Source organism: Nesoenas mayeri (genome assembly GCF_963082525.1).
Source record: "Nesoenas mayeri genome assembly, chromosome: 3".
In the NCBI taxonomy this organism is placed as follows: domain Eukaryota; kingdom Metazoa; phylum Chordata; class Aves; order Columbiformes; family Columbidae; genus Nesoenas; species Nesoenas mayeri.
Window position 1 is genome coordinate 110,066,389 of NC_137544.1, and position 27,841 is coordinate 110,094,229.

At 43.9% G+C, this 27,841-nt stretch overlaps 1 protein-coding gene across 1 annotated transcript in view; it reads left to right on the top strand.

Annotated features, from left to right (window-relative positions):
* Nucleotides 1-4,560: 4,560 nt before the first annotated feature.
* Nucleotides 4,561-27,841, top strand: part of LOC308038722 (tau-tubulin kinase 1-like) — a gene marked incomplete at both ends in the record, with an annotated part of 84,645 nt that continues 61,364 nt past the window's right edge. The window contains 3 exon segments of the mRNA XM_080341496.1: nucleotides 4,561-4,580; nucleotides 4,872-4,928; nucleotides 5,843-6,401. Of these exon segments, the coding sequence (XP_080197622.1) occupies nucleotides 4,561-4,580; nucleotides 4,872-4,928; nucleotides 5,843-6,401 (636 nt within the window).

The following is a 27,841-nucleotide window of genomic DNA, read 5'->3' on the forward strand; positions in this document are numbered from 1 at the left end:
AGGTGCAGTCTCCATGGAATTACAGAATAGTTGGGGTTCAAAGGGACCTCTGGAGATCATCTAGTCCAACCCACCTGCTAAAGCAGATTCAGCCAGAGCAGATCACACAGGAATGTGTCCAGGTGGGTTTTGAATGTCTCCAGAGAAGGAGATTCCACAACCTCTCTGGGCAGCCTGTTGCAGTGCTCTGTCACCCTCAAAGGAAAGAAGTTTCTCCTCATGTTTACATGGAACCTTCTATGTTTCAATCTGTGCCTGTTGCCCCTCATCCTATTGTTGGGCACAACTGCAAAGAGTCTGGTCCTATCCTCTTGACACTCATCCTGGAAATATTTATGAGTATAAATAAGGTCCCCTCTAAGCCTTCTTTTCTCCAGACTGAACAGACCCAGATCTCTCAGCCATTCCTCATAAGAAAGATGCTCCAGACTCCTAACAATCTTTGTAGCTCTCTGGTGGACTCCCTGCAGTAATTCCTTGTCCTTCTTAAACTGGGAAGCCCAGAACTGGCCACGGTACTGCAGATGTGGCCTCACTAGGACAGAGTAGAGGGGGAGGAGAACCTCCCCTGACCTGCTGGCAACACTTGCCACAGCAAGTTTACAACCATACATTAGAAGTTCCCAGGTCCTCTTGTCACCAAGAATGTAGCCAGATGTGTTCTTCTCAGACAGCAGCACAGAGCAGACTCATGCTGGTGAATTCAAGAGCAGTACCAGCATCCAGACTGTTAATGTGCTCTTCTGTGTCCTGCCTCATGCCAAGTCACGCACACTCTGCCCAGGTCCCTTTAGCAATATGGAGTGATGACAGCACTTGTCATGCCTGTATGGCTTTCTGGTGATCTTACAGCTCTTGAATGCATAGAGAAAAGACCCTATAGCTTGTCTGTGCCTACACCCCCACAGCAGAGCAGTCTGTGGCACCGCACAGAGTGGGCCTGGCATTCACCAGAAAAGCCTGCCGTCTCCAGAAGCTCTGCACTGACATGGGGGAAAGGGAACAGTTTCTCAGGTGAGCCTAATCAATTTTCTCTTAGACTGTAGAATTTCAGATTATCATTTTTCTCCCATCTCTTGGTTTTAAACATTTTAAATGCAATAATTTGTGAAACAAAACCAAAACCAAAGCAAACCAAACCAAAACAAAGCACTTTGCGAGTTTTAATGATCTCTTGTAGGGATTTATTTTGTCCTGATCTTCTTGCCTCAAAAACAACATTAATTGCAACAAGATTCTATTTTCTGGACACTTTTCCGAATAACTTAAGTTATACTGCAGCCACCATTGATTACAATATTTTACAAGATCCTCCTTCCTTATAATTCCGAGTGCTTTCCTAAGTTTTAAAACACCTCCTAATACTCATTTTTTAGGAACACTACTGAAAACTACTATTCCTGACCCCATCTTGCAAGTAAAAACCTTGAGAAGGAGTGGGGGGGGGAAGGGGGAGGAAGGCACAGGGCTGCTTGCAGTGAGAATGGGAAAAGTGGGAGAAGGTTTTACAGTGCACTTAAAAACAACTAGTAAAACAATTAACTCACATTCCTGACAAGCTGCTTGATTTTCAGAGACGCAATACACAGGAGCACATAAAGTGTACTGTAAAACTCGCAAATAACACGTTGATAGCAAACATTAGCATTCTCTACTGCTAATCTCAAGAGTAGTGCTTCCTTAGCTTCTAAGTTTTCAGCCTGCTTATTGATGGTGTCTTGAAGATGGTCAATAAATTGCATGTAATTCTCATTGGGACCCTGATGAATAGTTGTAAATGATTTGGCTGCTTTGTTGGATTCAGTCACCTGTCTCATAGCTTGATATGCCAGATCTGTTGACTGTCTCAGGATTTCAGAAACTTATCGTGTCTGTAGTTGCGGTGTGTCAATTAGTGTCTCTTCCAGGAGTTTTGGGATACCTGCCCCCTTCAACGAATCCCCATTGTTCTGTTCTAAATGATCTATAGCTGTTACATTTCACACAGTTCTTTTGACAAATTATCTGACTCCAGTTCCTTGGACTGCTTGGTCTCCTTAGGGTCGTGTGATGGTATGGAAGGCCATCCACTCGGTAATTTTCCTCCCCCCGCCACAAACTGCTGTATCAGTGCCGCCGGCACAACAGGGGATGGAGTGGGGAGGGGGTCAAAAGACACGATCCGGGTAAACTTCACAGTTATGTTTAGGTTTGTTATCAGGCTGCAACGTTGGAAAAATTCTGGCAACGGTAGCCCACTCAGCCTTAAAGACTTTTAAGGTGGAAATTTTAAGCTTCCATTTAGTCACTAGTGATTTAGTTGCTTTATCGTCTCCATTGCTGACCTTATTCCATAATTTCTGCCCTTTATCGTCCCGAAGTTAACGTTTAAAAGCCTTCCCGTTTTCTCCCGAGTAACCATTAATTCTATACCGAATTAATAGTCCACATATGTTACTTTCTTCTTATTTAAGTCCTCTCATAGAGAGAATAGGCAGGAGGAGTTTAACTATGGCTTCTTCCTCAAAGGATATATTTTGCCCCATAGCTTCACTCTTCCCTCCTCCCGCTCCCAGCCACTCACCATTTACAGTGACTTCTTCAACAAAATGCGGAACATCCGTACGCCTCCGCCCGGTTTTCATTCCAGCTGATCCGCCTCCGGCTGGGCCGCTCTAGGCTTTTCCCCATCTTTCGTGGTACGCCATTCAGAGTATCATGTCGGGGTCACCATATGTAGAGGGAGATAAGGACTAAGCAAAACAAGTCGATTCAATGTGAATCACACTAAGCCATTTATTACAGAAACAAGTCTCCTTATATACGTGACTATATTCTAATCACGCGTCCACGCTCCAAGCATGGATTTGTTAAATGAGTATCGTGGGCGGTCCGTGCGCTGGAGTCTCACTGATGATACGTCCGATGATTCACGTCACGCCAGGACCCTGCTGATTGAGGAAAGCCCCTCTTTCTCACAGCAGGCTCTGCACTCAGCTTCTCGAAGCAGCCTTGAAATACCTTTGAGCCTGACTAATTCAGCAACAGATCTTTATCTATCAAAACCCAACCACAATGTCTCTCGTTGATTCTTTCCTAGCAGAGCTCCCTTGCGTCTGTCCACATGAGAAATGCAGGACTGTGCAACTGGACAGACGCAGAAGCCTTCCAACAAACACCACAGCTGTACACTCCTTCAAGCTTAAACGTGAATGGAACCCACAACAAGGCACACGCATGTGGACAGACAAGCCTTTATAAGCCTTTCACACACAGTTTCATCCCCAAACAGGAGCATATCTGCGCTTACCCTCCAAATGTGAAGCCCTGTGTACGTGTGTGTAGTGCCTCAGTCTTAAACCGACGTGTTTACCCTCCAGCATGAAAGTGCATTTGCCGTACGTCCTCCTGTAAATAGAAGTGAGAGGGCGTGCTTGCAGAAGTGTGCATGCGTTGGCTTATTATGTCAGTGTGTGAAAAGGTAGGTGCTTTTCTCTAGCTGCGTAGGCGTGCAGCTTGTGGTGGGCGCGTGTACCTAGGTGCTTGTGGAAAGGTTTCTGCGTGTTTTTCGATGAGGAATCCTATGTGTGCACCTGGAAAAAGAGAAGGGATAGCAACCAGGTTCCAGCACTGAAGAAGGCAGACGGTACATTTTCCTACGCCATCTCTGTCTTTCAGTAGACCTAGTAAAACAAAGAAAACCGCTAAGCTTGCGATAGGAAAGAGAAACACAACAAAGCACAGCGCACAGAGGAAAAATAGCAGAGCATCTGTTCACACCCTTGTTTGTGAAGGCAAACACTTTGGTGCTTCAGTGAGTTGAAACACTTCCCTCTAAGTTTGTGATTGCGCACACTGGTGCAAGTTGTTGTACAAACCTTCAGTGCTTGGGTGCGGGGCTTTCAGAAGCGTGTCTGTGGGCATGTCTGAAAATATTGCGCTGTCTGAACACACACTCGATTGTTTACCTAAACATATGCGGACACGTTTTAATACGTATTATTGCAGGCACAGAGATGGTCACCATTTAGAGCGCACAGAGTCCTCACTTTCCTGCTATCAGAGCGAATACTGCACAAGCGTAGGGCAGTGCTAATGCCCACACGTGTGTAACCAGAGTAGCTGGAGTGAGGAAACGATCAATATGATGTGAAACTCTTGTCCATGTAGTCTCATCTTGGAGTAAAAAGGGCTACGGAAGACAGCCATGGCAAGGGCTCTTAGCCTGCGTTTGGTAGGCGAATGGCTACATGCGCAGCCATATCACACAGGCTCTGCTGTTCTTTCACTAAATGACCTCTTTGGAAGCGTTTCTCGGGTAGATCTACCTCTCAGATTTTTTCTGGTATAACTGTGAAAAGTCAGCGCAGGGAAACCGTCTGCATCAAACACATTTCAATCTTGCCTTGGTTTGCCTTTGTCTCCTCTACCTAGATGATTTCCTTTTTCTCTGTTCGCTTGAGGTGTCATGATTGTTCTGTTGCACACAGGCGCAACCAACACACACAAAGTGTCAACAGACACACTCACTTGAGCTCAACACCTGTGTGCAGATGCACACAGGAGCCGAAATAACCACCCATGCGTGTGGAGAGAAAGACGTACTCAGATGCGCGTGGAGAAACGGATTGATTCAGCAGGTACTAAGGCACACAGACTTTCAGGGACACTGTCTTCACAAGCACCGACTCAAGTCTGCAGGCATCCTAGACACTGATAGTCGTGCCACCACGTGTGACCGTGCAAAACTACCAGACAGTGACAGGAAAGACACTGCCTCTCACACAAGCACACAAGTGTTTGCCTTCAGCTATAGATCAGGGACAGGCTTATGAAGAGATGCTCTGCTGCACTTTCTCGTTCTGCCATGTTCTGTTTGGTTTCTCCTGTAGATTGATTGCAAAGTGTCTTTCCTCGGGCGACTCTGAAGCATTTGCCATGGATGAGAAGTACCGTGGCTCAGCATTCAGTTCTGCCTATGTCTCTCGCTGATTCTTTCCTAGCAGAGCTCCCTTGCGTCTGTCCGCATGAGAAATGCAGGACTGTGCAACTGGACAGACGCAGAAGCCTTCCAACAAACACCACAGCTGTATACTCCTTCAAACTTAAACGTGAATGGAACCCACAACAAGGCACACGCATGTGGACAGACAAGCATTTATAAGCCTTTCACACACAGTTTTATCCCCAACAGGGCATATCTGCGCTTACCCTCCAAATGTGAAGCCCTGTGTACGTGCATGTAGTTTCTCAGTCTTAAACTGACATGTTTACCCTCCAGCATGAAAGTGCATTTGCCGTACGTCCTCCTGTAAATAGAAGTGAGAGGGCGTGCTTGCAGAAGTGTGCATGTGTTTGCTTATTATGTCAGTGTGTGAAAAGATAGGTGCTTTTCTCTAGCTGCGTAGGCGTGCCCCTTGTGGTGGGCGCATATACCTAGGTGCTTATGGAAAGGTTTCTGCATGTTTTTCGGTGAGACTCAGCACAGTAACAGGTGCGCAAGAGAACAGAGAAAAGGAAAATCTCCTAGGTAGAAGCAACAAAGCAAAACCGATTCAGGATTGACGTTTGCTCGACAGAGACGGATTCCCCGCGCTGACATTTCACAGTTAAACGAGAAGAAAGCTGAGCGGTACATCGACCGGAGAAATGTTTCCTCGTAGGTGATGTCGCGAATGAACAGCAGTGTGCGCAGCAGTCAGGACTGTGCCTGAAAAGTGCCAAAACCAGCAGAGCCTCTGTTCAAAAGCTGGTGGCGATGTGACTCTCATACTGAAGCACTTTAGGGGGAACATCTTTTTGCCATATAGATTCTAAAGAAATATTTTTGCTCCAACCTAATGGCTTCATGTTCTGTCTTTAGATCTCGAATGGATTTACCTGGCTCTCCATCACGGCTTGTATGCTCCTCCCAGCGAGCCCAGATGCTGTCCATTGATACTGGCCAGGCTGATCGGCAGGCAAGTGGTAGGATGGATGTGTCTGCTTCGGTGGAACATGAAGCCCTCAGCAATGCCTTCCGCTCAGTACTACTTGCAGAGGAGGAGGACTTTGATAGCAAGGAATGGGTTATCATTGATAAGGTGACAGAGCTGAAGGACTTTCACCCAGGTGCTGAGCCGAGCACCTCTGGAACCACAGATGAGGAGCCTGAGGAACTGAGACCTATTGAAGACGGTGAGGAGAGAAAGCGCTTAGGAGGAGATGCTGCAGTCAGGCCAAAGGCGCATGATGGACGAGGTCTGGGTATGCAGCCTGTGACTGAGGAGGACAGTTCCCACAGACATGAAGGACCTTCTCAAACAGTATCTGACAGTAAACATGAACAGCAGATGGGAAGTCCAGCCCACTCTCCCCTACATTCAGCACCAGCTTTCCGACAAAGGAGACGAGAATCTGAACCTACTGGCCCTCAGAGACAGGTAAGATCCCTGGGTCTGTATTTTGTTGACTAGCATAGCATCATCTTAGAAAATCTCAGCTGTACTGGAGAAGTCTGTGACTCAAGCATGGATGCTTTTGTGAAACTGCTTCTAACAGTGCTTCTAAATGTTGTGAACATCTTAGAAGTGCTCCCTATAGCTCGTAACATCCCCTACAAAGGACACACTCTTATCAAGATCTTTCAGCTGATTTGGCACAGTGACAAGAGGAGAGCACAGCTGTGGTTGTAGGTATCTTAAATCAGTTCTCTTATTGCTCTACCACAGTGTTTTGTTAATAACCACTTAGCTGTATGCAAGTGTTGCCAGCCAATCTTCTCCACATAGTTTCTCAGCAGCAACAGCAGTGTCTGCCCTCTATACTAATCACACATCAGCACTGGGCACAGCAATGCAAATCATGAAATAACTCCCTGAGATTAAACTTTTCTCTAAATACCTAATAAAAAGCTCAGAGGAACCAGCACACACATCACATCAACATTACTTCTGTGATTGACATTGTTGTTACCAGAACTCACAGAAATGTTCTTTACCTACTCTGTTTGTTCCAGATAGTTGTAGAGGGCTTTTTTCTTTTGGTTTTGCTTTTTTTCTGTGGTCCTCTGAAGATACAAAGAACTTCAGGCTGTAGTGGGAGGCAATTTATTAGATGACCTGGAAAAACATTAGATACTGTTGGGCTCCGAGTTCCTCTGTCATGTCTAATCTTCGTTTCTCAGACGTTCAGAAGAAGGCTGTCCCAGAATGTTTACTTTAAGAGACAATAAAATTGTTCTCCCGAGGGCTTTTTGTATTTGTAGGTTAATGAATGTGGGATCCATAAGAGCAGACAAGTCTCGGGTCATGAACACAGTGACATCCTCCTGTGGCAGGCGTTTGGGCAGCCTGCTTGTTCCTCTCTGGAAGCTGGTAATTCCATGTCCTATTCTCTCTTGAGCTTATTCTCTAAAGGAGTGTTCACTGGACTGGAGCATGTTAAAAGAGCATCCTTCTGTTCAGGCCTTGACCAGATTCTTCTCTTCTCTGGATCCTGGAGAGGTACAAGAAAAAAGTGCTGTTAATTTGGGCAGCAAAACATGACTGATGCAATAAACTATATGAAAAGAATCAAACCAAAGTGTTCCTTGCTGAGGTGTATGAGGCTGCAGTACTTACAGGAAGGACAGAAATACTGATAGCAGGCTCCAGTGGGACTGTCCTGCTGAGCATGGAATAATAGTAGTACATGCTTCTCAGGAAGACTGCATCCAGTTGCAAGGTTCCTAGGTGGAGGTGTTTGCTTGTAAGAAGCCAAGATGTTGGATGACACAGATATCTGGAGCTTGCACAGGCAAGATCAGCATAATTGAAAGGGTCTGTGTCTGATTTTGCTCTGTCTGAACACTTATTAGGCTGGCCAGTGCAAGATCTGCAAGTTGTGATGAACACAGCAAGAGCCAGCTGGTAAGAACCAGCCGTAGGAACCAGCAGGAACACTTCACTGATGTATTTAGCATAGCTAAAGAAGGCTGGAGATGCCTTCTTGGCCACCGCACCTAATACAGCTATAAGAAATGACTGAGCGAGTTGGGTATGACATAGTATGAAGGCTGCTAATTCCTGCACGGCGATACTTAAAAAGCAGGCAAAAAAGGTAAATTAATGGGACTGTGGATGATTACTGCTAATATATTAGACAGCCTTGGCTCTCCAGCTGACTGAACATTTTTTTGCTCCTGTATTTTGAAACACCCTCTGGTTACTCCTGGACCTAACTTTGTACATATAGACCAACACTGGACTTCTTTGGCTGGCCAGGATTCAGTTGTGCATCCTTTGAGTTCTGGACCCTTCAGTTGCTTCTATATACACAGCTTTGCAGTGTCATTCCTCTTTTTCCATTTGCTGTCACAGAGCCAACTGCCAACTCCGAAAGAAAGAATTACTTGGTGCCTGAAGGAAAGCATCAGCCTGTTCTCCTTAGGTGCGGCAGAGTTGGAGGGACAGTTGTTTGGGATGTTAATGATTTGACCAAGGAATTAACTAATGAAAATACTGAACGCCTCACTAGCAATGAGAGATGTTTCCTATAGCTCAGGCTTGGGCTTCCTCTGGGTTTGATTGAAATTGTGAACAGATAGTGTGTGTGTGAGAAAATCTTCCTTACCTTTGGATATGAACTGAGCCTTTAAAATTATCACTAAATGCAGACCTACCATGATTAAGGTCCTAGGCCCTGTTGTACTGATTTGGGACCTCATTCTGGTCTCCCAGAAACTGGTGATCATCCATTGGTATCAGCAAAGTACAAACCGAGAGCAAATGGGTAATCCCTCCTCTCATGCTTTGTTCTGTTCCTCCATTCTCTGGCTCCAATATATAACCCATTACTTGTTGCTGGCAAAAAGACAGTCACCTCTGGCTTATCATAGAATCACAGCATGGCTGAGGTTGGAAGGGACCTCTGGAGATCTAGTCCCACTCAGGATTGCTCAGGAGGGCGTACAATCAGAATCTCTCTGAGGATGATGACTCCGCAACCTCTCTGGGCAACGTGTTGCAGTGTTTAATCACACTGATGGTAAAAAACCTTTTTCTTATGTTTAAATGAAATTTCCTGTATTTCAATTTCTGCCTATTTCTTCTTGTCCCTTCACTGGGCACGACTAAGAAGAGTCTGGGTCCATATTCTTTTTCCCATCAGGTATTTATAAATGTTGGTGAGAACCCCCATGAGCCTTCTCCAAACTAAACAGTCCCAACCCTCTCAGCATTTCCCCACATTAGGCCTCTTTTATCCCACAGGCAGCCTTCCACAGCCAGGAGAGTGCCACAAATAGAGTTATTTGAAGTTGTGCGTGTCTTGACCCTGAGAGGGCAGGAGCTGAGGAGCTTATGAGCCCTTCCCAGCCATTCCCCGCCATTGACTTCTCTGCTGAGAGATCAAGCAAGGATGCTCAGCATGAAGACCTGTGTTGGTAATGCCATGGGTAAGGCAGGAGGCAGTCAGAGGCACATTGCACAGGCTGCCTGGGACAGATCATAGAATCACAGAATCATAGAATGTCCTGAGTTGGAAGGGACCCACAAGGATCGTCACATCCAGGTCCCGTCCCTCCATTGGACAACCCCAAAATTGACACCACATGTCGAAGGGCATTGTCCAATCACTTCTTGAATAGTGTCAGGTTTGGAGCCGTGACTACCTCCCTGGGGAGCCTGTTCCAGTGTTCCACCTGGGAGTCCAACTTGACCTCTAATCACTGTTTTTCTTCCATAAAAATCTGTGCTGAGACCCTCACTGAGCCAAGAAAATATTCTCAGTTCAGGTGCTGAGCCCATGGGTGCCCCCACGCTCCTGACCTTCATCATTGCCTCATCTGAGGGATGCTATAGTTGTGATGTTGCCCAATACCCTTGGGAGCAGCACGGCTGGTTAGAGGATGTCCACTTCATTGACAACAGTATTGATGCTGTTCTCTTCCTCTGTTGGTTTGAGTTGGCGATGATTATTCCTTGGAAAAAGACACGTAGACACAGGAGAGGGCTGCCTCACAACAAGGACAGGGCTCAAGCATTTTGGGTGATCTGTAGAGCCTCTCTCTCATGTGTTGTAGAGCCCTGGATTGGCCCAGGTCTCTTACCTGGCTGAACTCTGATTTGCACTGATGACTGAAAGCTGAGCAGGGCTTTCTCGCGGTTATATTTTGGGCCTGGTGGCCTCTGTGTCCCCAGACACTGGAGCAGTGATAAGGGAAATCCTTGTCACTCCCAGAGTGCTGAAAGACAACAGGAGGAAAGGACAGAAACTACAAATTCACTGGCTCCAAGGCAGAAAGAAGAAAAGCTGGGTATATAAATATTATTTATACATGTTTATAGTATAGAAATATATATATAATAGTATATTAATATATATTGTGTCTAAATAATCAAGCAATGGATAGAACCAAAACACAGCAGGCTCTCAGGTTCATAACCATGGGCAGAAGAGGCATGCTGGGGAAGAAGGCAACAGGAAAAATGCTATATGAAAAGGTGCTATGTGTCTTGGTGTCCCATTGTCCATGGGCTGCTCTGAGGAGACCTGAGGTAACATTTCTCAGTGGTGAGAAATGGGCGTTTGCAGAAGGAGACAGACTCTCATTGCCCCTCACTCAGTGTCTTTCCTGTTGAGCTGCACTTGGTGCCTGTTGTAGATTATGTGATTCTTTGATATGCAGCTCTTCCAGCTTCCATCCATGTGAGAAGAGCTTGCCAGCTGATGGAGAACGATCTGTGTAGAGTTGTCCTCTGTCCCTTAGGCTTTTTAGATTCAGGGTCCTTGTCCATCCATGTGTTAGGAATAAAGAATCAACAAAAAGTGATACTGTAAGAGAAGTAATTCTTATGTATGGTCCTTATATATATACAGGTCATAACAATCGGAACTTCAAGCTCAGTAGAAATTCCTAATTACATTTTAAATCTTTTACATCTATTGAGCTCTATCAACATCACATTTTTCCAGGACTTCCCATGCTGCTCCTGTCCAAACAGAGCAGGATAGGCCTGATGGAAGGTGGTCCAACCTGATTTCTGCCAAGGGCAGAGGGATAGAAGGGCACAGCACCTCCAGCGTCGACTGTGCAATTTAAGCATGTCTGTAACCTGAGCTTCAGCCAAGAGGCAGCAATACCTAAGTGCGCTTGCTGATGGAGCATTGCGATCTGCCCCTTCGTGGCCTGGGCAAGGCCCTTGGTACTGTGCTGTGAAGGAGGTCCATCTGGGTAGCTGGAGTGATTAATTTTGATCTGAGAAGTCTTTACCACGTTGAGATGATACATTGGAAATCATGAAGTATGCTGAGCCCAAACATGGAGCAAAAAGTAATAAGAACAATTCTGGTATACTTAGCTGTGCAGCCTCCAAACAGTATACCCAGGACTGAATTTCTACAGCATCTATGGAGAGATTATTTGCTTTATGACAAATTATAGCCGCTGTCTAGAATTTCTTTGTCTCTCTCAAATACTTTGTATAACAGTATTACATCATTATTATTATCTGAGAGTCTGACCTATGCAGTGAAATGCAGTACATTTAGGACTGTAAATAATTGCTCTTCACGTTTAATGCCCACCACAAACTTAGGAATTTAAGATACCTGCCTCAAAGCACTGCAGAGATATTGAAGGTGACAGGAAAGAGATGAGACTGGATGAAGTTCAGTTCTTTTTCTCATATCATTTGCAAAGGCAACATCTCTAGTAAGATAAGGAGAACTGTTTTGGATGAAGAAAATACAATATTGCCTTTTCACATTTCCCAGTTACATTTTGAAACCTACAGAGACTGCCTGAAAAAAAAAAACAACCAAAAAACGCAGCACAAGGAAGGGAATGGATTTGAAAGCAAAAAGGTAATTCTAGGAAAAATGATCTGTTTTTGGAAACTGAGGTTGCTGACCCCTGTGAAAGTGCTAGTTTCATAGCAGAGGCAGAAAGAAGAGGAAGGACTTAGCATTTTCAGGGTGAAGAATCTGAAGTCATTCCTGTAACGTCTCTGTCTTCTAGTCAGTATGTAGGAAGGTAGGGACTGCAATCTCATCCTTGCACAAGTTGTGCTCTGTGAGTATATTTTCCTTGTTCTCCTGGCCATCCCATGATCACAGAAACAGAAAAGGGACCTAAGAATGCATCTTCTCCTCATGTCCTCCTGTGGCTCTGTGTTTTGTATTTCTCACTGTAGAAGAATTATACTCTGCCAGCCTTTCCAGCTGCTGCCTTTCCCCTGCTTATCAAAACTAGAAGCAGGTACTCAATATAAAAGTGTATCAGGGGACCAGCAGTTTAAGTGTCAGAAAAGAAAAGTCCACCAACAGCTCCCGAAGTTACCTTCCCAAATCTCTGGAGCAAGTTTTATAAGACTTATTAAAAAAAAAAAAAAAACCAACTAAGAATCGTTCACTTTTAAATACACATAATCATTTTAGCACCAGATGTTTCACCATTTCTCTTACACCTGGTTTCCAGGTGTGTACAGACTTTGACTGTTACCTGTTTGCAAGATGTATGAGTAGCTGAATGATGTGTCCAGATGAGTGATGCCAGAGGAACAGAGCGGTGAGGCAGATAGCCTGAAGAGATAGAGAAGGGGACTGACATAGCAGAGCTTGACACTGCTGGTGTCGCTTGTGTCTGCATGTGGCTGGGGAGAGCAGGGCAGGCCTCCTGTAATGGCAGACTCCTATGGTGCCCATACGTGCCCTGGGAATTTACAGATGCAGAGCAGTAAGTAAGCCCCACTTAGGCATTTTACATCTGCTGGCGAAGATGCCTGCAGCATGCGCATCACAAACCAGGGGCGAGTCAAGTCTTTGCCTGACACCTTTTCCTGCACTCTTCTTGGTCTTTTTCAGTTGGAGGAGGACAGGCCTTCTCAGCACTCCCTCCCGAGGTACAGCCCCCTGAGAAGACTGGCGTCCTCCATTTTTTCCTCCTCAACTCTGGAGACAGAACACTACCCCCACTCTGGTGGCACTTTCATACAGCGCAGCCGTTCGGCGGAGAGCAGCCCCGTGCGCATGCCCCACCGCAGGCACATGCCCCTCACGGCAGGAAACCACAGACTCATGCTTTCCGTCCTTCGCATTTCCAGGTCCCAGCTCCAGCAGGTGTGGGCCCGCTTCACACACAAAACATAGCCTGTTCAGGGAAGCGGCAGCCTCCACAATGCAATAATAGATCCCCACCTGCCCACAGTGTGTCACCACTTAATGCAATACTGAATCCCAGACAACACCGGCCTAAGGTACTGTTACTTCCAAAGCCCTGGCAGCCAAACCCCACAGAGACTGAAAACATCTGGTTTTCTAAACCTCCCAGCAACCTGGGTGAGAGGCAGGAGCATGGCCGAAGATGAGAACACAGATGGTGAACATGTGATATATATGAAAGAGCTGAATGCCAGGGCTCTTCTCAGAGACTCGCTTGCATGTCCTGCAACCTTGGGGTAGAAAGTGCAGGGCTGCCTTGCCGAACACGTGCAATCAAGCCACAAACATTGTCAAATTATGACTGGAGTGGAGAGACTGTGGAGGTATCAGCAAGCGTTACCTTCACTGGGCGAATTGGTTCAAGCATCTTTGTTGGTGTCTTACTCTGGGCCAAATCTGTAGGCAGTTTTACTCCATGTAGAAATAGGCAGACTCCTACTGGAAGCTCACCTGAGGCAGGACCTCAGGATTTGTCCCTCTTATGGAGTTATGATCATGTATCTCTTTGTTGCTTTGGCTTTGGAAATCTCCTTGCTTTTTGTTGCAGTTTGGTTTCCATACAGTCACCACAAATTTCTGTCTCTCTGGTTTTGCCTCTGTTATGTGACAGTGGACCCATTTGTCTGCTCTCCACTCCTAAGCTGAATAGCAAGGATTTTCTTACCGATCCAGACGTATATTCCTTTGTTTCTAAATTCCAGAAATTTTAGGCACCTGCAGATTTTCAATGGCAGAGGAGCCCTGCATCATGGCCTTGCTTGGAAATGCCTGTGATAACAGATCTCACTTGAGAAATAAGTGGCCTAAATAAGCAGTTAGTATACAGAGCCCCTGTCTAAAACTGACTTGAGTCTCAAAGGAAAAGGGAGATCAAAGTTAATATAAATTGTTATAAGTATCCTTATTTCCCCAGATTGCGGGGCTATATTGCCCTTCTCAATATAGCTGCAGTGTAAAACACCAGGCTGTATGAAGACCTGTAATTAAGTGAATGTAGTAACCATTTTCTACTGAAATGAGCCTTAGGACCAGTTTTCTGGGAGAAGAGGCAGTATGGATGTTAAGGTTAAAGAAGAAGGGGTCATTGCTGGTGCTCAGGGCTTTAGGAAAGTGCAAGTCCAAAATAAAAAATTCTGCAGGAAGCATATAAGCAGAGAATACAGACAAGAAAACATACAGAAAGCTCAGGCAAATGAGAAAATGGCATGGGATAAGTAGGGGTGTTAGAAGAAAGTTGTGACATGGAGGTGTTACTGCATAAGTATGGTATTTCCAGTGGAGTTACAGTCTTCCTTCCAAATACTGACTTCTGTAGGTACATCTACCCTGCCTGAGGCTCCCTTAATCTTGGATTCACCCTTCTGTAAGCAACCCCAGAGAGTGCAAGCCCCTGACAGGGTGGGTGGTGCTGGCCGAAGCTCGTAGGACCTGGCCTGATGGGTCTGTGTGCCGCAAGATGTGCTCAGACACAGTCGTGCCACAGAGCATCCTGCTGGGTAGAGGGATGGAGATGGAGAGGGCAACACACCCTCCTTGAGAAGATTCAGCGTAGGCATGACTGGTCTCTTCCCACAGTCATTCTTGAATTTAAATTTATTTTGATTTGCTGCAAGAACATGAGTGAACAGGGCACTTTACTGCCCAGCCAGAATTTTTACCTGCAATTTGTTGATCAGTTTTATTTTTAAAAAACCCACTGGGCATTGCCAGAAATATGACTGAATTTACCAGTAGCCTAGTCTTATTTGGCAGTTCTTCTCTTGTCAAGCACAGAAACCAGTGTGTGCACAGGCACGTTGCAAGAAGAGCCAGAGGCCATGAATACAATTGTAAAGAGCAAGCTTTATTTTAGTTACTTCTCTGCTGGAGGATCTCCGAAGTGGCACCTAAGCTCCCATGCAGAGGTGAGACAAGCAAGGATGCAGACGCAGCAGTGATTCAGCCCAGCTAGAAGATCACTAGACCGGCTGCGCTTGCCTATATTTCAAGGCTGAGAGCAGACACAGCCTCTTGCTGTGCTCTGCTCTTTCTCAAAACAATGCAGGAATCTCAGACATTATAAGGTGCCACAGGGTTTCTCTCAGGCCTGTGTTATCTAATACAGAGTTTCTACTTGTCAAGCACACAAGATCACCAAAACAATTAGCGTGATGTATGTGCTTTCTTTATACCCCAGCTGCAGGTCACTTGAGTGTGTTTATATTTCTCCTCCTCGCTCCATCTTCCGCAATTCCCACACACCAGAAAGAGCAGGGCTTTGCCTTTCTCAAAGCGACATGAGAAGGAATGATTTCCTTGAGTAGACTCTGCTCTAATGTTATTTTTTCCATGTTCAGTAGGGACTTAAATAGAACAGCAGATTCCAGAGAAAATGGAGTTTGTGAAAGAAGCAGATTTAAAATCAGTAAATTTAATAACTTTTAGTTCGTAGTCTCCAAAACACTAGTGTTCACTTCTCCTGATAAATTTTAAGGAATGAAGATTTCTGTTGTTTTATTTTTTAAAAATCCATTTTTAGTTTCACTAGCGAGAAAAGGTAACAAACTCTAAGCTGACCCTTAGACAAAAACAATGACTAGCTGATAAGTTGCTCCATACATAAAATTTAAAGGGCAGTAATCTAATGCTACTCATTGTGTCTATATATAAAACTGTTCTTACCAAGTAAACTTGAAACTCTTCTAAGTTTGAAAGTCTGATTGATAAAGATGGTTGATTTATATTGACTTCACTAAGACTTTCTTCTAGTTAAAGTTATTAATAAGTTGAAAACCAACTAACCAAACAAAATATGCTTATATGTTGCTATCTCTCAGAAGTGGTGATGTTTCTCATTAGGACTCCTGATCTCCTGCCCTTAGCTCAGCACTATTCTGTGCCTTTAATGGTTGTCAAGAAGAGAAAAGAAATCACTAAGGAGAAAGTTCGTAGTGGCAGGAAAATGGGTGGCTTCATAAAATAATGCAGGCCAGCTCTGCATAAAGGTCTGGATCATTTGATGAGTTGCTTGCATTCAAACTAATTATTGCATTTAGCCAGGGACAAGGTCATGTTTTGAATACAAAGAATATGGGTCACATGCTCAGAGTGGGAGAAACTGTGCCCTGGGAGGTGCTGTCTCCCAAAATGAAGTGGGAGTTACTGGAAAAAATTACCTGCATGTAAGTTCTCATTATGTTGCTAAAGCAAAAACAAAACAAAACAAAACAAAACAAAACAAATATATATATTTATGTACAAGCAGGAAAATTAAGATATGAGCAGAGAGGAGATCTTTTATACTGGTGAGCTCTCTACCAGGCATCGTATCCAAGTCTTGTATGGAAATTTTTTAAAAAATATTTTCAAAACCTAAAAAAGGAGAAGTGATGCAAAAATTTTTTGATTCTGTAAAACCTGCCTTGTAGAATGAGCGTGAAGAAATGCAGTCTGTCATTAAAGACAAAACTAGAAAGTGACATGGCTGGTGTTAAGAGTTACCTGAAGAGAGCAAGACCATATTTTAATCTGCCAGGCAAAGATATGGATCTAGTTGCTGGAAGATAAAGTAACAAAGGTCAAACTAGAATTAGGATGCTTGTTTTAAAGATGTAAGTGGGTGGTAAACAGTTGAAATACATTATTAAAAGACACTGAATTCTTTGCCGTTCAGATTCTGTAAGGTGGGATATTGATTTCTAAAGCAATCCTGTTAAACTATCCAATTTGGGCTGTACACCAAAATAACTGGACATGTTGCTGTCACCTAGGTTTTATGGAAAGTTTTATTTCATGGTCAATATGGCTTTCACAATTCAATTCTGAACAAATTAATTGGTGCTAAGGGCTGGAATCCTGATGTTACAATAGTCAATTTGCAGACTTTTTTAACATCTTCCTCTAATATTGTAATGATTACTATGGAATCCACATATTGTTGAGGAACAGTTGGCAAATTAAATAAATGTGAAAATAGCTATCTTTCTTATAGATATGGAAAAGTAATAAATTAATATTAAAACTAGTTACAGTGCAATTCTAAAAGAACTCTGTAGATTACATTTATATTGCATTTATTGTGTTTCATTTATAATGACTGCAAATATAAATGTAAATATGTCAAAAATCAGTTGTAAAAAAAAAAAAAAAAAAAAGGAAGTAGCAATCAGTCATTTCCCATTGAAGGCTATGCTTTCGTGGTTAAGGTAGGAGAACAAAAGTGTTGGTTCTCTAAGAGGTGCCCTCCTACCTCCACCCCATCCCATCCAGCCCTGTGCCAATGTTCATATGGCTGCATGGACCTGCACAGGGAGAAGGAAAGTTGTTTTCAGCTTTGATTCATCTCCTGCTTTGTTTCATCCTCCATTTGCACAACCAAAAGCACTGGCAAGCCAGGGTCAGCAGGGAAAAAAACAACCCATGGATGGCTGTCAGCAGGAAAAATTGTCATGGGGTTATGGGCTGAAACATTAGTTGCACTAGTTCCTTTTATGTTTGGGAAGGTTCCTGAAGTGCTTCTGCTGGGGTAAGTCAGTGTAAATCAATACTAGTGAAATAAAATTTCAGCATCAGACTTGTAGACAAATTGTGTTTATCAGAAGGGTCCAAGAACAGGGTTTGTATCCTGAAAGAGATGTTCCTGTCTTTACTTCCCATTGTACATAGCACTTGTTCTTGTCAGAATGCAAAATGAGGATTGAAATGAGCATCTGCCACTCCTTTATGATACAGAGATCATTAGCATCAGCACAGGTATCTGTTGCTGAGATCTCCTGTTCTACTTCAGTGAGCAAATGCATATCAGTTGTATATACATACAAAAGCCATATTTTTATATCTTGGTCTCTTGGCTCCTTTCACTTTCTTTGCAGAATGGGAGATGTTTCCAATGTATCACTCTCTCCCTGGCCTCCTTTCCACAGGAAGGAGCTACAGAGAGGTGATTTCTGTGAAAATGTGGATTAAGCTGGCATGGCTGGGGTAAATGTAGTTACGCTAGCACACATTCACTTTCAGTATAGAACATTTTGGTGGGAGGGGGATGGGTGAAAATAGGCTATAATGACAAAAGTGCAATTTTGCAGATGCCAGCGCATCTGCATTAGGAGTATCCTGCTGATATACCCATGTTGACGAAGTCCCTAGTATGAATCTGACTTTGTCTGCCATTCTCATACTTTTTTGCCAGTTTTGAGGGGCAGGTAAGTGGAAGAGTTTTGTTGCTTCTCCTCTTTCACTGTGTGAAGTCATTTTTGATGACAAAATAGAATAGAAATGCCCTGTCAGACAGCCATATAGATGATATAACCCCAGCCCTGCGCTACCTCTTCATAATGAAAAGCTTCTCTTGCTCTTCCACTCTTTCTCTTGGTTGTGAGTCTCAATCTGGACATTGTGGTGGTCAAGGCTGCTGCAGTTCTGTTGCTCTGAAGGGGACGAACTGGTTCAAAGGTTGTATTTGTTGGGCTAAGTCTTGGTGGTTCCTAGAGGCTTCCAACCTGCACTGTTGCTTTCCTTTCATGTGACAGATTTTGACTCCCAGACCTGTCCTTCAGCTCTTTCCCTGTAGTCCATGTGGTGATTCTTGAAGAGTCCCCAAGAACAGAGGCAGATCAACCCACCTCTCAAATCCTGTGTCCAAATGGCTTTTGAGGAGTATATAGGAAGCTTCTCTAGCTGCTTTTCAGTTACTAGGTACTCAGCTGAGGGTGGGAGTTTAAGGGCAGCTTTTCCCTTCCAGTGCATTGAGGCAGTAGGCACAACCTGAGCTGTGAAGGATGTTGGCAGTTGCCATCTTGCCAGCCCAGGATGAAGAAGCTGTGCTTGAACAGATAGGCTCTAGACTGGATTTGAGGTAAGGCAGCTCACTCCAGGAATGGCTGACATCTAGCTTTGGGATCATATCCATGAGCAGAGATATTGCTGCTCAGCTGCCACCCAATTAGCTTATGTTGGTAGGCTCCACATACAACGTGGCAAGAAAGCAGAACCCCCTCATCCTAACCTCGGTGCTTGAGAACATCTCTTAGATCTAGTTGCCTCTTTGTTCTCCTTTGCCTGTCCTGGCCCTTCCCCATATCACAACATTATTTTTACTCCACTTGCCAGTGTGTGTCTCACTCCACACATTGACCTGCCCCTGAGGTTCACCTCCATTGCCATTCATGATGTCTTATCCCTCACATCCTTATTGCATCCCTCGGTACCCGCATTACCTCCTGCCTTTGCTGTTTCCAAGAATACACGAGGCTTGCTTCCTGCACCAGTTTCCTATGCATTGCATATCTCACGTTCATAGAATCATAGAATGTCCTGAGTTGGAAGGGACCCGTAAGGATAATTGAGTCCAACTCCTGTCCCTGCATAGGACAACCTCACAGTTCACACCATGTGTCTGAGGGTGTTGTCCAGCCTCTTCTTGAACACTGTCAGGCTTGGGGCCGTGACACCTCCCTGAGGAGCCTGCCACAGTGCTCCACCACCCTCTGGGTGAAGAACCTTTTCCTAATGTCCAGTCTAAATCTCCCCTGGCATATCTTCCTGTCATTCCCTCGGGTTCTGTCATTGGTCACTAAAGAGAAGAGTTCAGTGCCTGCTTCTCCTCCTCCCCTTGTGAGGAAGCTGTAGGCAGTGATGAGGTCTCCTCTTAGTCTTCTCTTCTGCAGGCTGAACAAACCAAGTGACTTCAGCTGTTCCTCATATGGCTTCCCCTCCAAAACCTTCACCAACTTCATAGCCATTTATTGCACCATACAGTCCCTGTAGAACTTTGATCAGCCTCTTGCTTTCCCTCCCTCTGATTTCCTTGGAGGATATAGTGGAAAATGGCACATTTTGGCACTTGGAGCAGTCTCAGCTCTACATGGAGTCTGTGTGAGGAATAGTGATCACGTTGTTTAAAGGCAGTTTGGTTTCAAAGATGACAGTGGAAGATACCACCCATTTTCAGGACAGTTTCACAAGTTTCAAATCCTGGAATCCTTAGGACTTCAAACTCCTCAAAATTATTGTGTCCATGAGCAGCTGAATGTAGAGAACTGGCAATGCTCTTTCAGTTAATACACAGCTGCCATCTGTGATTGCAAACCATGTAAACAGCTGGTTAAACACCACTTCTCTTGTTGTGAGCTTGTGTGCTTTATTTTTCTTTGAGTCACTTCTCTCCTGTTTGACATGCGGGACCAATAGGGGAAGTCAGTGGCAAACAAAGCCTTTTCAGAACATGTAAAGATGAGGCCAGATATGAGAGTTTGATTGTACTGAGAGAATTTCAGGAGGCAGAATATTATTTCATGATCTGGAAATTGTCAGGACAGTGGGTGGGACCTATATACCAAATAAAACAAACGTCATACAGGCATTTCTTTCACTGCAAATCACCAGGAACTTCACTTGCTCTCTCATGTAAAAATGCACTATTTGAATCTGATGCTGTGATTCTATGTAAATAAATTAAGGCAAGAAAATATAAACATTGCTAGTTTAGTCTTGTAAAATAGCTCAACAATAGGATGCACTATGAGACTGAAGATCAGAAAGCATGAAATGATATATCCAATCCTTTTCCTATTTTCTAATGTCCTTCCCTCTCACGCCTCCATCGATTAATCTTCCATAATGTGTATATATGGAATTTTTAAGTGCTTGGCAGTGGTACAAGATTATTCCTGAAAATAGAAGGTGATTTTCTACTGCTCATCTGGAGGGACTGATGACAGATACTCACTGTATTTGTCCAGAGGGTTTAGCATCTCCTCCTTAGGCTACATTCATATTACAGCAACATAATACTGTGTCAATGACTTAATTTATTTTTATTGCAAACTGCTGGGTTAGATGAATGACACATTTAATTAATGGTTGTCAGTGGAGATTTATTCACGCCACTCTCAGAACTTTACCTGGAGCTGAGACTATTTTGCAACTCTCACATTGAATAAGAAAGGGCTCTTTTATCCCAATCTACTCAAAAGAGAAGCTATTATTTTTATTTTACCTTTTCTGTTTTTCCTTTTGTGACAAATGGGAAAGAAATATTTGGAGATCATTGTCATATATATCTCTGCTTGGCAGTAACAGATGGCTTCAAAGAGGCTAGCTGAAGAAAATAAAATTGCATTTCCTGGCAGACAAGGTCTGAAGCCTTGGAAATCATGGATCCTGTTAGTGTTTATAGTGAATAAATTGCCCTGGATATTTCTCAGCTGGAGAACATGGTGTGCTTTTCTTCTTGACCCACTTCCCTTGTAGTTGCCAGCCCTTCCCTGGAGTGACTGGAGGAGATGATAGTTTCTGGAGAAGCTGACCAAAGTAAGCCAGATGTGTTTCCTGGTTTCACTGTTGTCCCCAGGGTGGTGTCAGGATGCTTGTTGTATGTGTGTTTAGATGTGTCCATGACCCACACATGAAATACAAATGGCCATGCATGGTCATGCCTTAAAGAAACCTTTCTGTGCCGGTAAAGGGCCACTTTGCACACATCCAAGTACTCAAAAGGCTATTGCAAAGAACAAATCTCAATCAGTTACAGAAATTATCATGTTGTCTGGTTCAAATGGCACACCTGGCATCCTTTGCATGTTGCAGATCTCATTTTGGCAACCTGGCCCAGCCCACTTTTCTTAATTCAGTGTCTTGTAGCATACCTATCCCTCCATTCACCATCTGCTGGTGGCAGAGTATTCTGGCGATAGGAACGGTGCTGCCACTTAGGACATAACTTATTAGTATGCAAACGCCTATTTTGGGTAATGTTAAAACATTAAATAAAATGTGTAAAGGCTGATCACTGCAGTACTACCTTCCTTTTTGTTGCATTTTTATATCATATGTTTTGTGTTTGGTTTGCTATAACACACACATTCGCAGTTCCTTGGGAAAGTGCAAAGATTAATTTCTGGGAAATGTTTCTAAGTATTATCTGATGTATTGCAACTCCTTTGTATTGAAAAAATGATGTTACAATGAATGTACATTTTGAACAAGCTGCTAACCGTGTAATCTGGGGATTGGAAGCAATCCGCATTTTACATTCACTTGCATGTCTTTTAGTGTTTGAAAAGAAAATGGTTTTATGTTTGAAGGGTTTTTTTTCATATGCAAAGTGTTCCAAGTTGGTTACCTCACCTAGTGCACCTGCCTCATAAGAATCCCCAGGGCTTCCTCCAACAACTCCAACAAGTTTCTCAGTTTAATTATGAGTGCAATTAATGATCTGGCAATGTGGAACACAGTAATGGCAGATTTCCTCTGAACAAGTCAGATAAGGAGGATTTCTGTGGGGCTCTTGCCCCTTCAGCTTGGTCATTCCTGAAAAAAAAAAAAAAAGCCAGATCAGGTTCTTATTCAGCACTGCTGACTTCTGGTTATTTTTATGACTAAGGAAGATGTTTAGCTTTCAGAATCTGCTGCTGCTTCTTCTTTCTTGCTGCTATTAAGTTGCCTTTACTATTAGGGACTAGAACAATTTTTGGATTATCATTTTCTTCCACTTTGTTCATGTCTGCTCAGAGAAGGAGCTCTACATTGACTCTTGCTGGAGACAGTCATGGGTGCAGAGGTGGGAAGCTAGGTGGCAGGTATACTACCCTTACAGAGCTCTTGCTTCTGGTCAAGACGCTAGGAAAACTGGCATAAACCTAACAACATGTAAAAGCACAAATAGGGAGGGACACTTAACCAGCATAGGACTGGGCTGTCCTATTGACCTCGGTTGAAAAAAAAAAAAAAAAAAAAGAGGGAAAGGCTATGCAGTGTTTGATGGTAAGATGTTGGAAAGAAGAACATCTCTCTGACATTTATGGTGCTGATTATTGGAACAACAGAGATCTTGTAAGCAAGTGTGGCAGCTCTAAGACCCCCGCTACTTTTACCTCATCTAAAACTGGTTTGAAGAAAGAGCTTCTTCAGAAGCTCAGATTATAGGTTTTTTTCCATTCACTGTTGTCAATCCTGCCAGATTTCCCAGTCCGAAACAAGCTTAGTCTATGTTGGCAGAGGACAATGTCACTTCCAGGATATGCTAAGGTCCTGATAGTATCCAAATCAAAGCTGCTACAGGGAAGACCGAACTACGGCTCTTGCTGTGTGTGTGTCATCTGCATCTCTCAGGACTAAGGCCTCTTCACATTCCCAATGGAACATATTGGGAACTTGATTTCCGCTTCTCAGGCTTTCCAGCTCCCATGAAGAATCTCAGGGACGAGCATATCCTTCCTTTGCATTACCTTGTGTTACCTGTTAGACTTCTGTTGCTGCTAAACAGGAGGTAGTCCAAACCATATTTATCCAATCGCTATTCAAGTAGGAGCTGAATGTGGGTTTCTGTAGTAATTTCTACTGAGAGGAGACAAAAGCTGTAGATAACCTGTTGTACTTCCTGGCTTGCTTGAGAAACTTCATCTGCTGAGAGTTGAGTTTGCTTGAAGCAGAGGATCTCAGGAACGTCCCTTTCAAGCAGGTCTTCAGGCTTGGGAGGCACAGCAGAAGGGCTTCCTCAAGTTGCTAGAAGTCCTCATCAGTTTGTTAGAGGCAGAAGATTTGAAGAACCTGTGGAAGTTTGTCTCAGGGGAGGGCAGCAGGGAGATGGAGCAGAAGCAGCCTGCTGTAGGTTTAAAGGCAATGCTGAGTAGGGAGTCATTTGGAAGGATGTAGTTTACTAAAGGGATCCAAAGCTTATTTTCCTTGAGTCTTTTTATTCTTCCTGTATCTAATCCCTTTAGAGCCTAAGGTCAACCCCTTTTTGTACTGCAATAACACTGTAATATATGCTTGCATTAATTCTTTTTGCACACTGAGCATGCAAGACCAATTTAAAGCTTTTTTCAGAAGAAAAACACTGTACGATTGTGTATATAGAAATACTGAGAGAGAATTTTAATTCTGTCTCCTGTATAAATGCATGCATTGATTACCTGTATGTAGACCATGCTGTAAATGCTGCATAGTACTATACATATGCTGCATAGTACATAGTACTGTAAAATCCTACACTTGAAACTACAATGAACAGGCAATGTAACCAAAACAAACAAACAAACAGAAGAACAGAAGCTGTGCAATGGATTTTGTGCCTTTTTTAAATCCATGTATGCTAATCCAGACAATCCGAAGGAAAAAAAAAAAAAAAAAAAAAAAAAGAAGGAAAGAAAAAAAACCCCTTGTATACTACCAAAACCTTATTAAAGAATTAAAGGCAGCACCTTGTTGATGGCTAGGTTTTTTGTTTGCTTTCTTGCTTTGTTTTTCTGCTCTCTTTGCTTTCCAGCTCTGGGCAGTTTTCCCCTGCTTATCCTTGGGTGCACCAGGTAGGAATATGAAAGAGCTCTGGTAGAACAGAGAGAGTTTTATTATTGTTTACTAATGTGATCGCTGAAAACTCACAGTTAAGACAGATCTGGAAATAGAAACAAAGTTCTGTGACTGTTGGAGATGTGTTTAATGTACTTTGGGAAGGCCACGCTCTGAGATCAATTTACATAAATTTAGGCTAGTATCAATTTCACTTGAACCCAGTCATATCACAGCAGCAGGTTGCAACTAGCCCGAACTTATGAAAGTTTTTAGAGCTCTGCCTTGATGGTTACCAGCATCCAAACTGGCTAAACTTAAGCTAGTACAATTCAACACCTATGAACACAGCAGAAACAATTTATCACATTTCTCTTGGTTTCTTCCACTGAGCATCCTCCACTGGCTGGCAGCATGGTCTGCACAGGGTGGTTGGATGGCTGTCTCCCATCAGCCATTTGACAAGGCATTTAAGAACATCTGGTAAACTTCCAGTTCCTCCACTCCCCGAAACCCCAGGGAAGCAGATGCAAAATTGTGGTTGTTCTGCAAGTAACATTCTCCTGCCTGGGCTGCTCAGTGGATCCGACCGTGCTGCTTTCATTGTGACTCACATCTGAAAGCAGTCGCCACTGAAGAGCGGCATGTGGTCCAACCCCTATTGCTGTTGGTCTGTCTGGCATCAGGTTGGAAGAGGAGACATGGTGACAGACCCTGCCTGCTTTGGTGTGAATTGCACAGTTACTAATTCAGTGTTTTTCTGAAAGGGGCTGGAGAGGGAGGCTGCAGGCAGTAGGTGCATGCAAAGGCTCTGGTACCTGTGGAAAGGGTGCTGGAAACCTTCCCGCTTGCAGAAGAAGTACAAGACCCCAACTCCTCACAGACAGAAAGCAGTTTGTGCAGGCAGGTGACGGCCTGGGAGGAAGAGCTGGGATTTGGTTGTGGTCTCTGACTTACAGGATTGTACAGTGTGTGAGTCTCTTTTTTCTCCTGGGAATTGTATGGAGAGTCAGGATTCTTACGAGTCTGCCTCTAGCAGGGTCCAAAGCCCATCTCCTCTGTGATAAACACCTTAAAGCGCATTTTGGTTTGCTTCTGTAAGACTGTTGGTATGTGGGACATGTGCATCTTTGAAACACTGCGGAAGGATGCATGGATGCCATAGAGCCATCCATGCCACTGGCACATGGATGATGCATGGATGCCACTGGCTGAGAGATGATTCAGAACAAGGTCTGAAACAGAATGGTAGATGGAACGGATGCAGTATTTCCTAGTTTTATGTTAGCCAAATATTGTGATCTTTTTCTTGTACCAGGTGTTTTTTTTTTGTTGTTTGGTTTGGGTTTTTTTTAGTTTTGTTGTTTTGGTTTGGTTTGCTTTGGTTTTGGTTTTGTTTCACAAATTATTGCATTTAAAATGTTTAAAACCAAGAGATGGGAGAAAAATGATAATCTGAAATTCTACAGTCTAAGAGAAAATTGATTAGGCTCACCTGAGAAACTGTTCCCTTTCCCCCATGTCAGTGCAGAGCTTCTGGAGACGGCAGGCTTTTCTGGTGAATGCCAGGCCCACTCTGTGCGGTGCCACAGACTGCTCTGCTGTGGGGGTGTAGGCACAGACAAGCTATAGGGTCTTTTCTCTATGCATTCAAGAGCTGTAAGATCACCAGAAAGCCATACAGGCATGACAAGTGCTGTCATCACTCCATATTGCTAAAGGGACCTGGGCAGAGTGTGCGTGACTTGGCATGAGGCAGGATACAGAGGAGCGCATTAACAATCTGGATGTTGGTACTGCTCTTGAACCCACCAGCATGAGTCTGCTCTGTGCTGCTGTCTGAGAAGAACACATCTGGCTACATTCTTGGTGACAAGGGGACCTGGGAACTTCTAGTGCATGGTTGTAAACTTGCTGTGACAAGTGTTGCCAGCAGGTCAGGGGAGGTTCTCCTCCCCCTCTACTCTGTCCTGGTGAGGCCGCATCTGCAGTACCGTGGCCAGTTCTGGGCTTCCCAGTTTAAGAAGGACAAGGAATTACTGCAGGGAGTCCACCAGAGAGCTACAAAGATTGTTAGGAGTCTGGAGCATCTTTCTTATGAGGAATGGCTGAGAGATCTGGGTCTGTTCAGTCTGGAGAAAAGAAGGCTTAGAGGGGACCTTATTTATACTCATAAATATTTCCAGGATGAGTGTCAAGAGGATAGGACCAGACTCTTTGCAGTTGTGCCCAACAATAGGATGAGGGGCAACAGGCACAGATTGAAACATAGAAGGTTCCATGTAAACATGAGGAGAAACTTCTTTCCTTTGAGGGTGACAGAGCACTGCAACAGGCTGCCCAGAGAGGTTGTGGAATCTCCTTCTCTGGAGACATTCAAAACCCACCTGGACACATTCCTGTGTGATCTGCTCTGGCTGAATCTGCTTTAGCAGGTGGGTTGGACTAGATGATCTCCAGAGGTCCCTTTGAACCCCAACTATTCTGTAATTCCATGGAGATTGCACCTTTGCTGATTTTTGCAGTATTTGCAGCATCACTGGGATGTAGAAACTTTCCAGCTGCCATATTGGGTAATATAAGTCTCCTCTGAGGATGTCCTATTGCCAATGATCCTGCTAATTTGAAACCTCACCAGTTTAAAGACAAATCCCTAGACTCCACGTAGCTGCTGATGAGCACGGGGACAGAGATGGACTTGAAGGTTCTGATTTCTGCCTCTACCAAATACAAGCAGGTAGATCTTTTTCTCTCCTGACTCTCCTTCCTCTTCATATTCTAATTGTAGCCTCTGTGCAAAGTAGGCATATTTATTGCCTTCCAAATACATATTGCTGCCCAAAGTAGTTACTAGCCAAATTTAATTTAAATTCAGTGAAAAGACAGAGTGCTACAGATGTGAAATGCAGAGACTTTGTGGGGCACACATGCTCAGACTAATTAACAGCCATATGCATTCCTGGGCAATTGACTGGGAAGTCAAAAGACCCAGGAGTTAAGATCTAAGCCCAAGCAGGTTGGAAAAAAATGGTTCACTGCCCAAAGACAGGCAAATGTGTCTTCCGAGAAAGAGAGGAACATAGGCAGAGATCGGAGCTTGCTATAGGTAAAGGTAGTCTTTTTGACTCAGATTTGTCCAGATCCAGGGTAGCTCTGCCCACTTACAGTCTTGGTAGCTTTTTAAAATGGGATGGTTGCTTCAACTCACGGCATAGTTCCTTCTCATAGTGGAGTGAGCTTAGCAGAGGGCCACCGAGATGATGAGGAACTAGAAATATATGACATACAAAGAGGCTGAGAGAGTTGGGTTTGTTCTGCCTTAAAAAGAGAAGGGTTGGGGTGGGATCTTATTTTTTCCTTGAATCACCTGATGGAAGGATGATGCCAGACTCTTCTCAGAGGATCACAATGA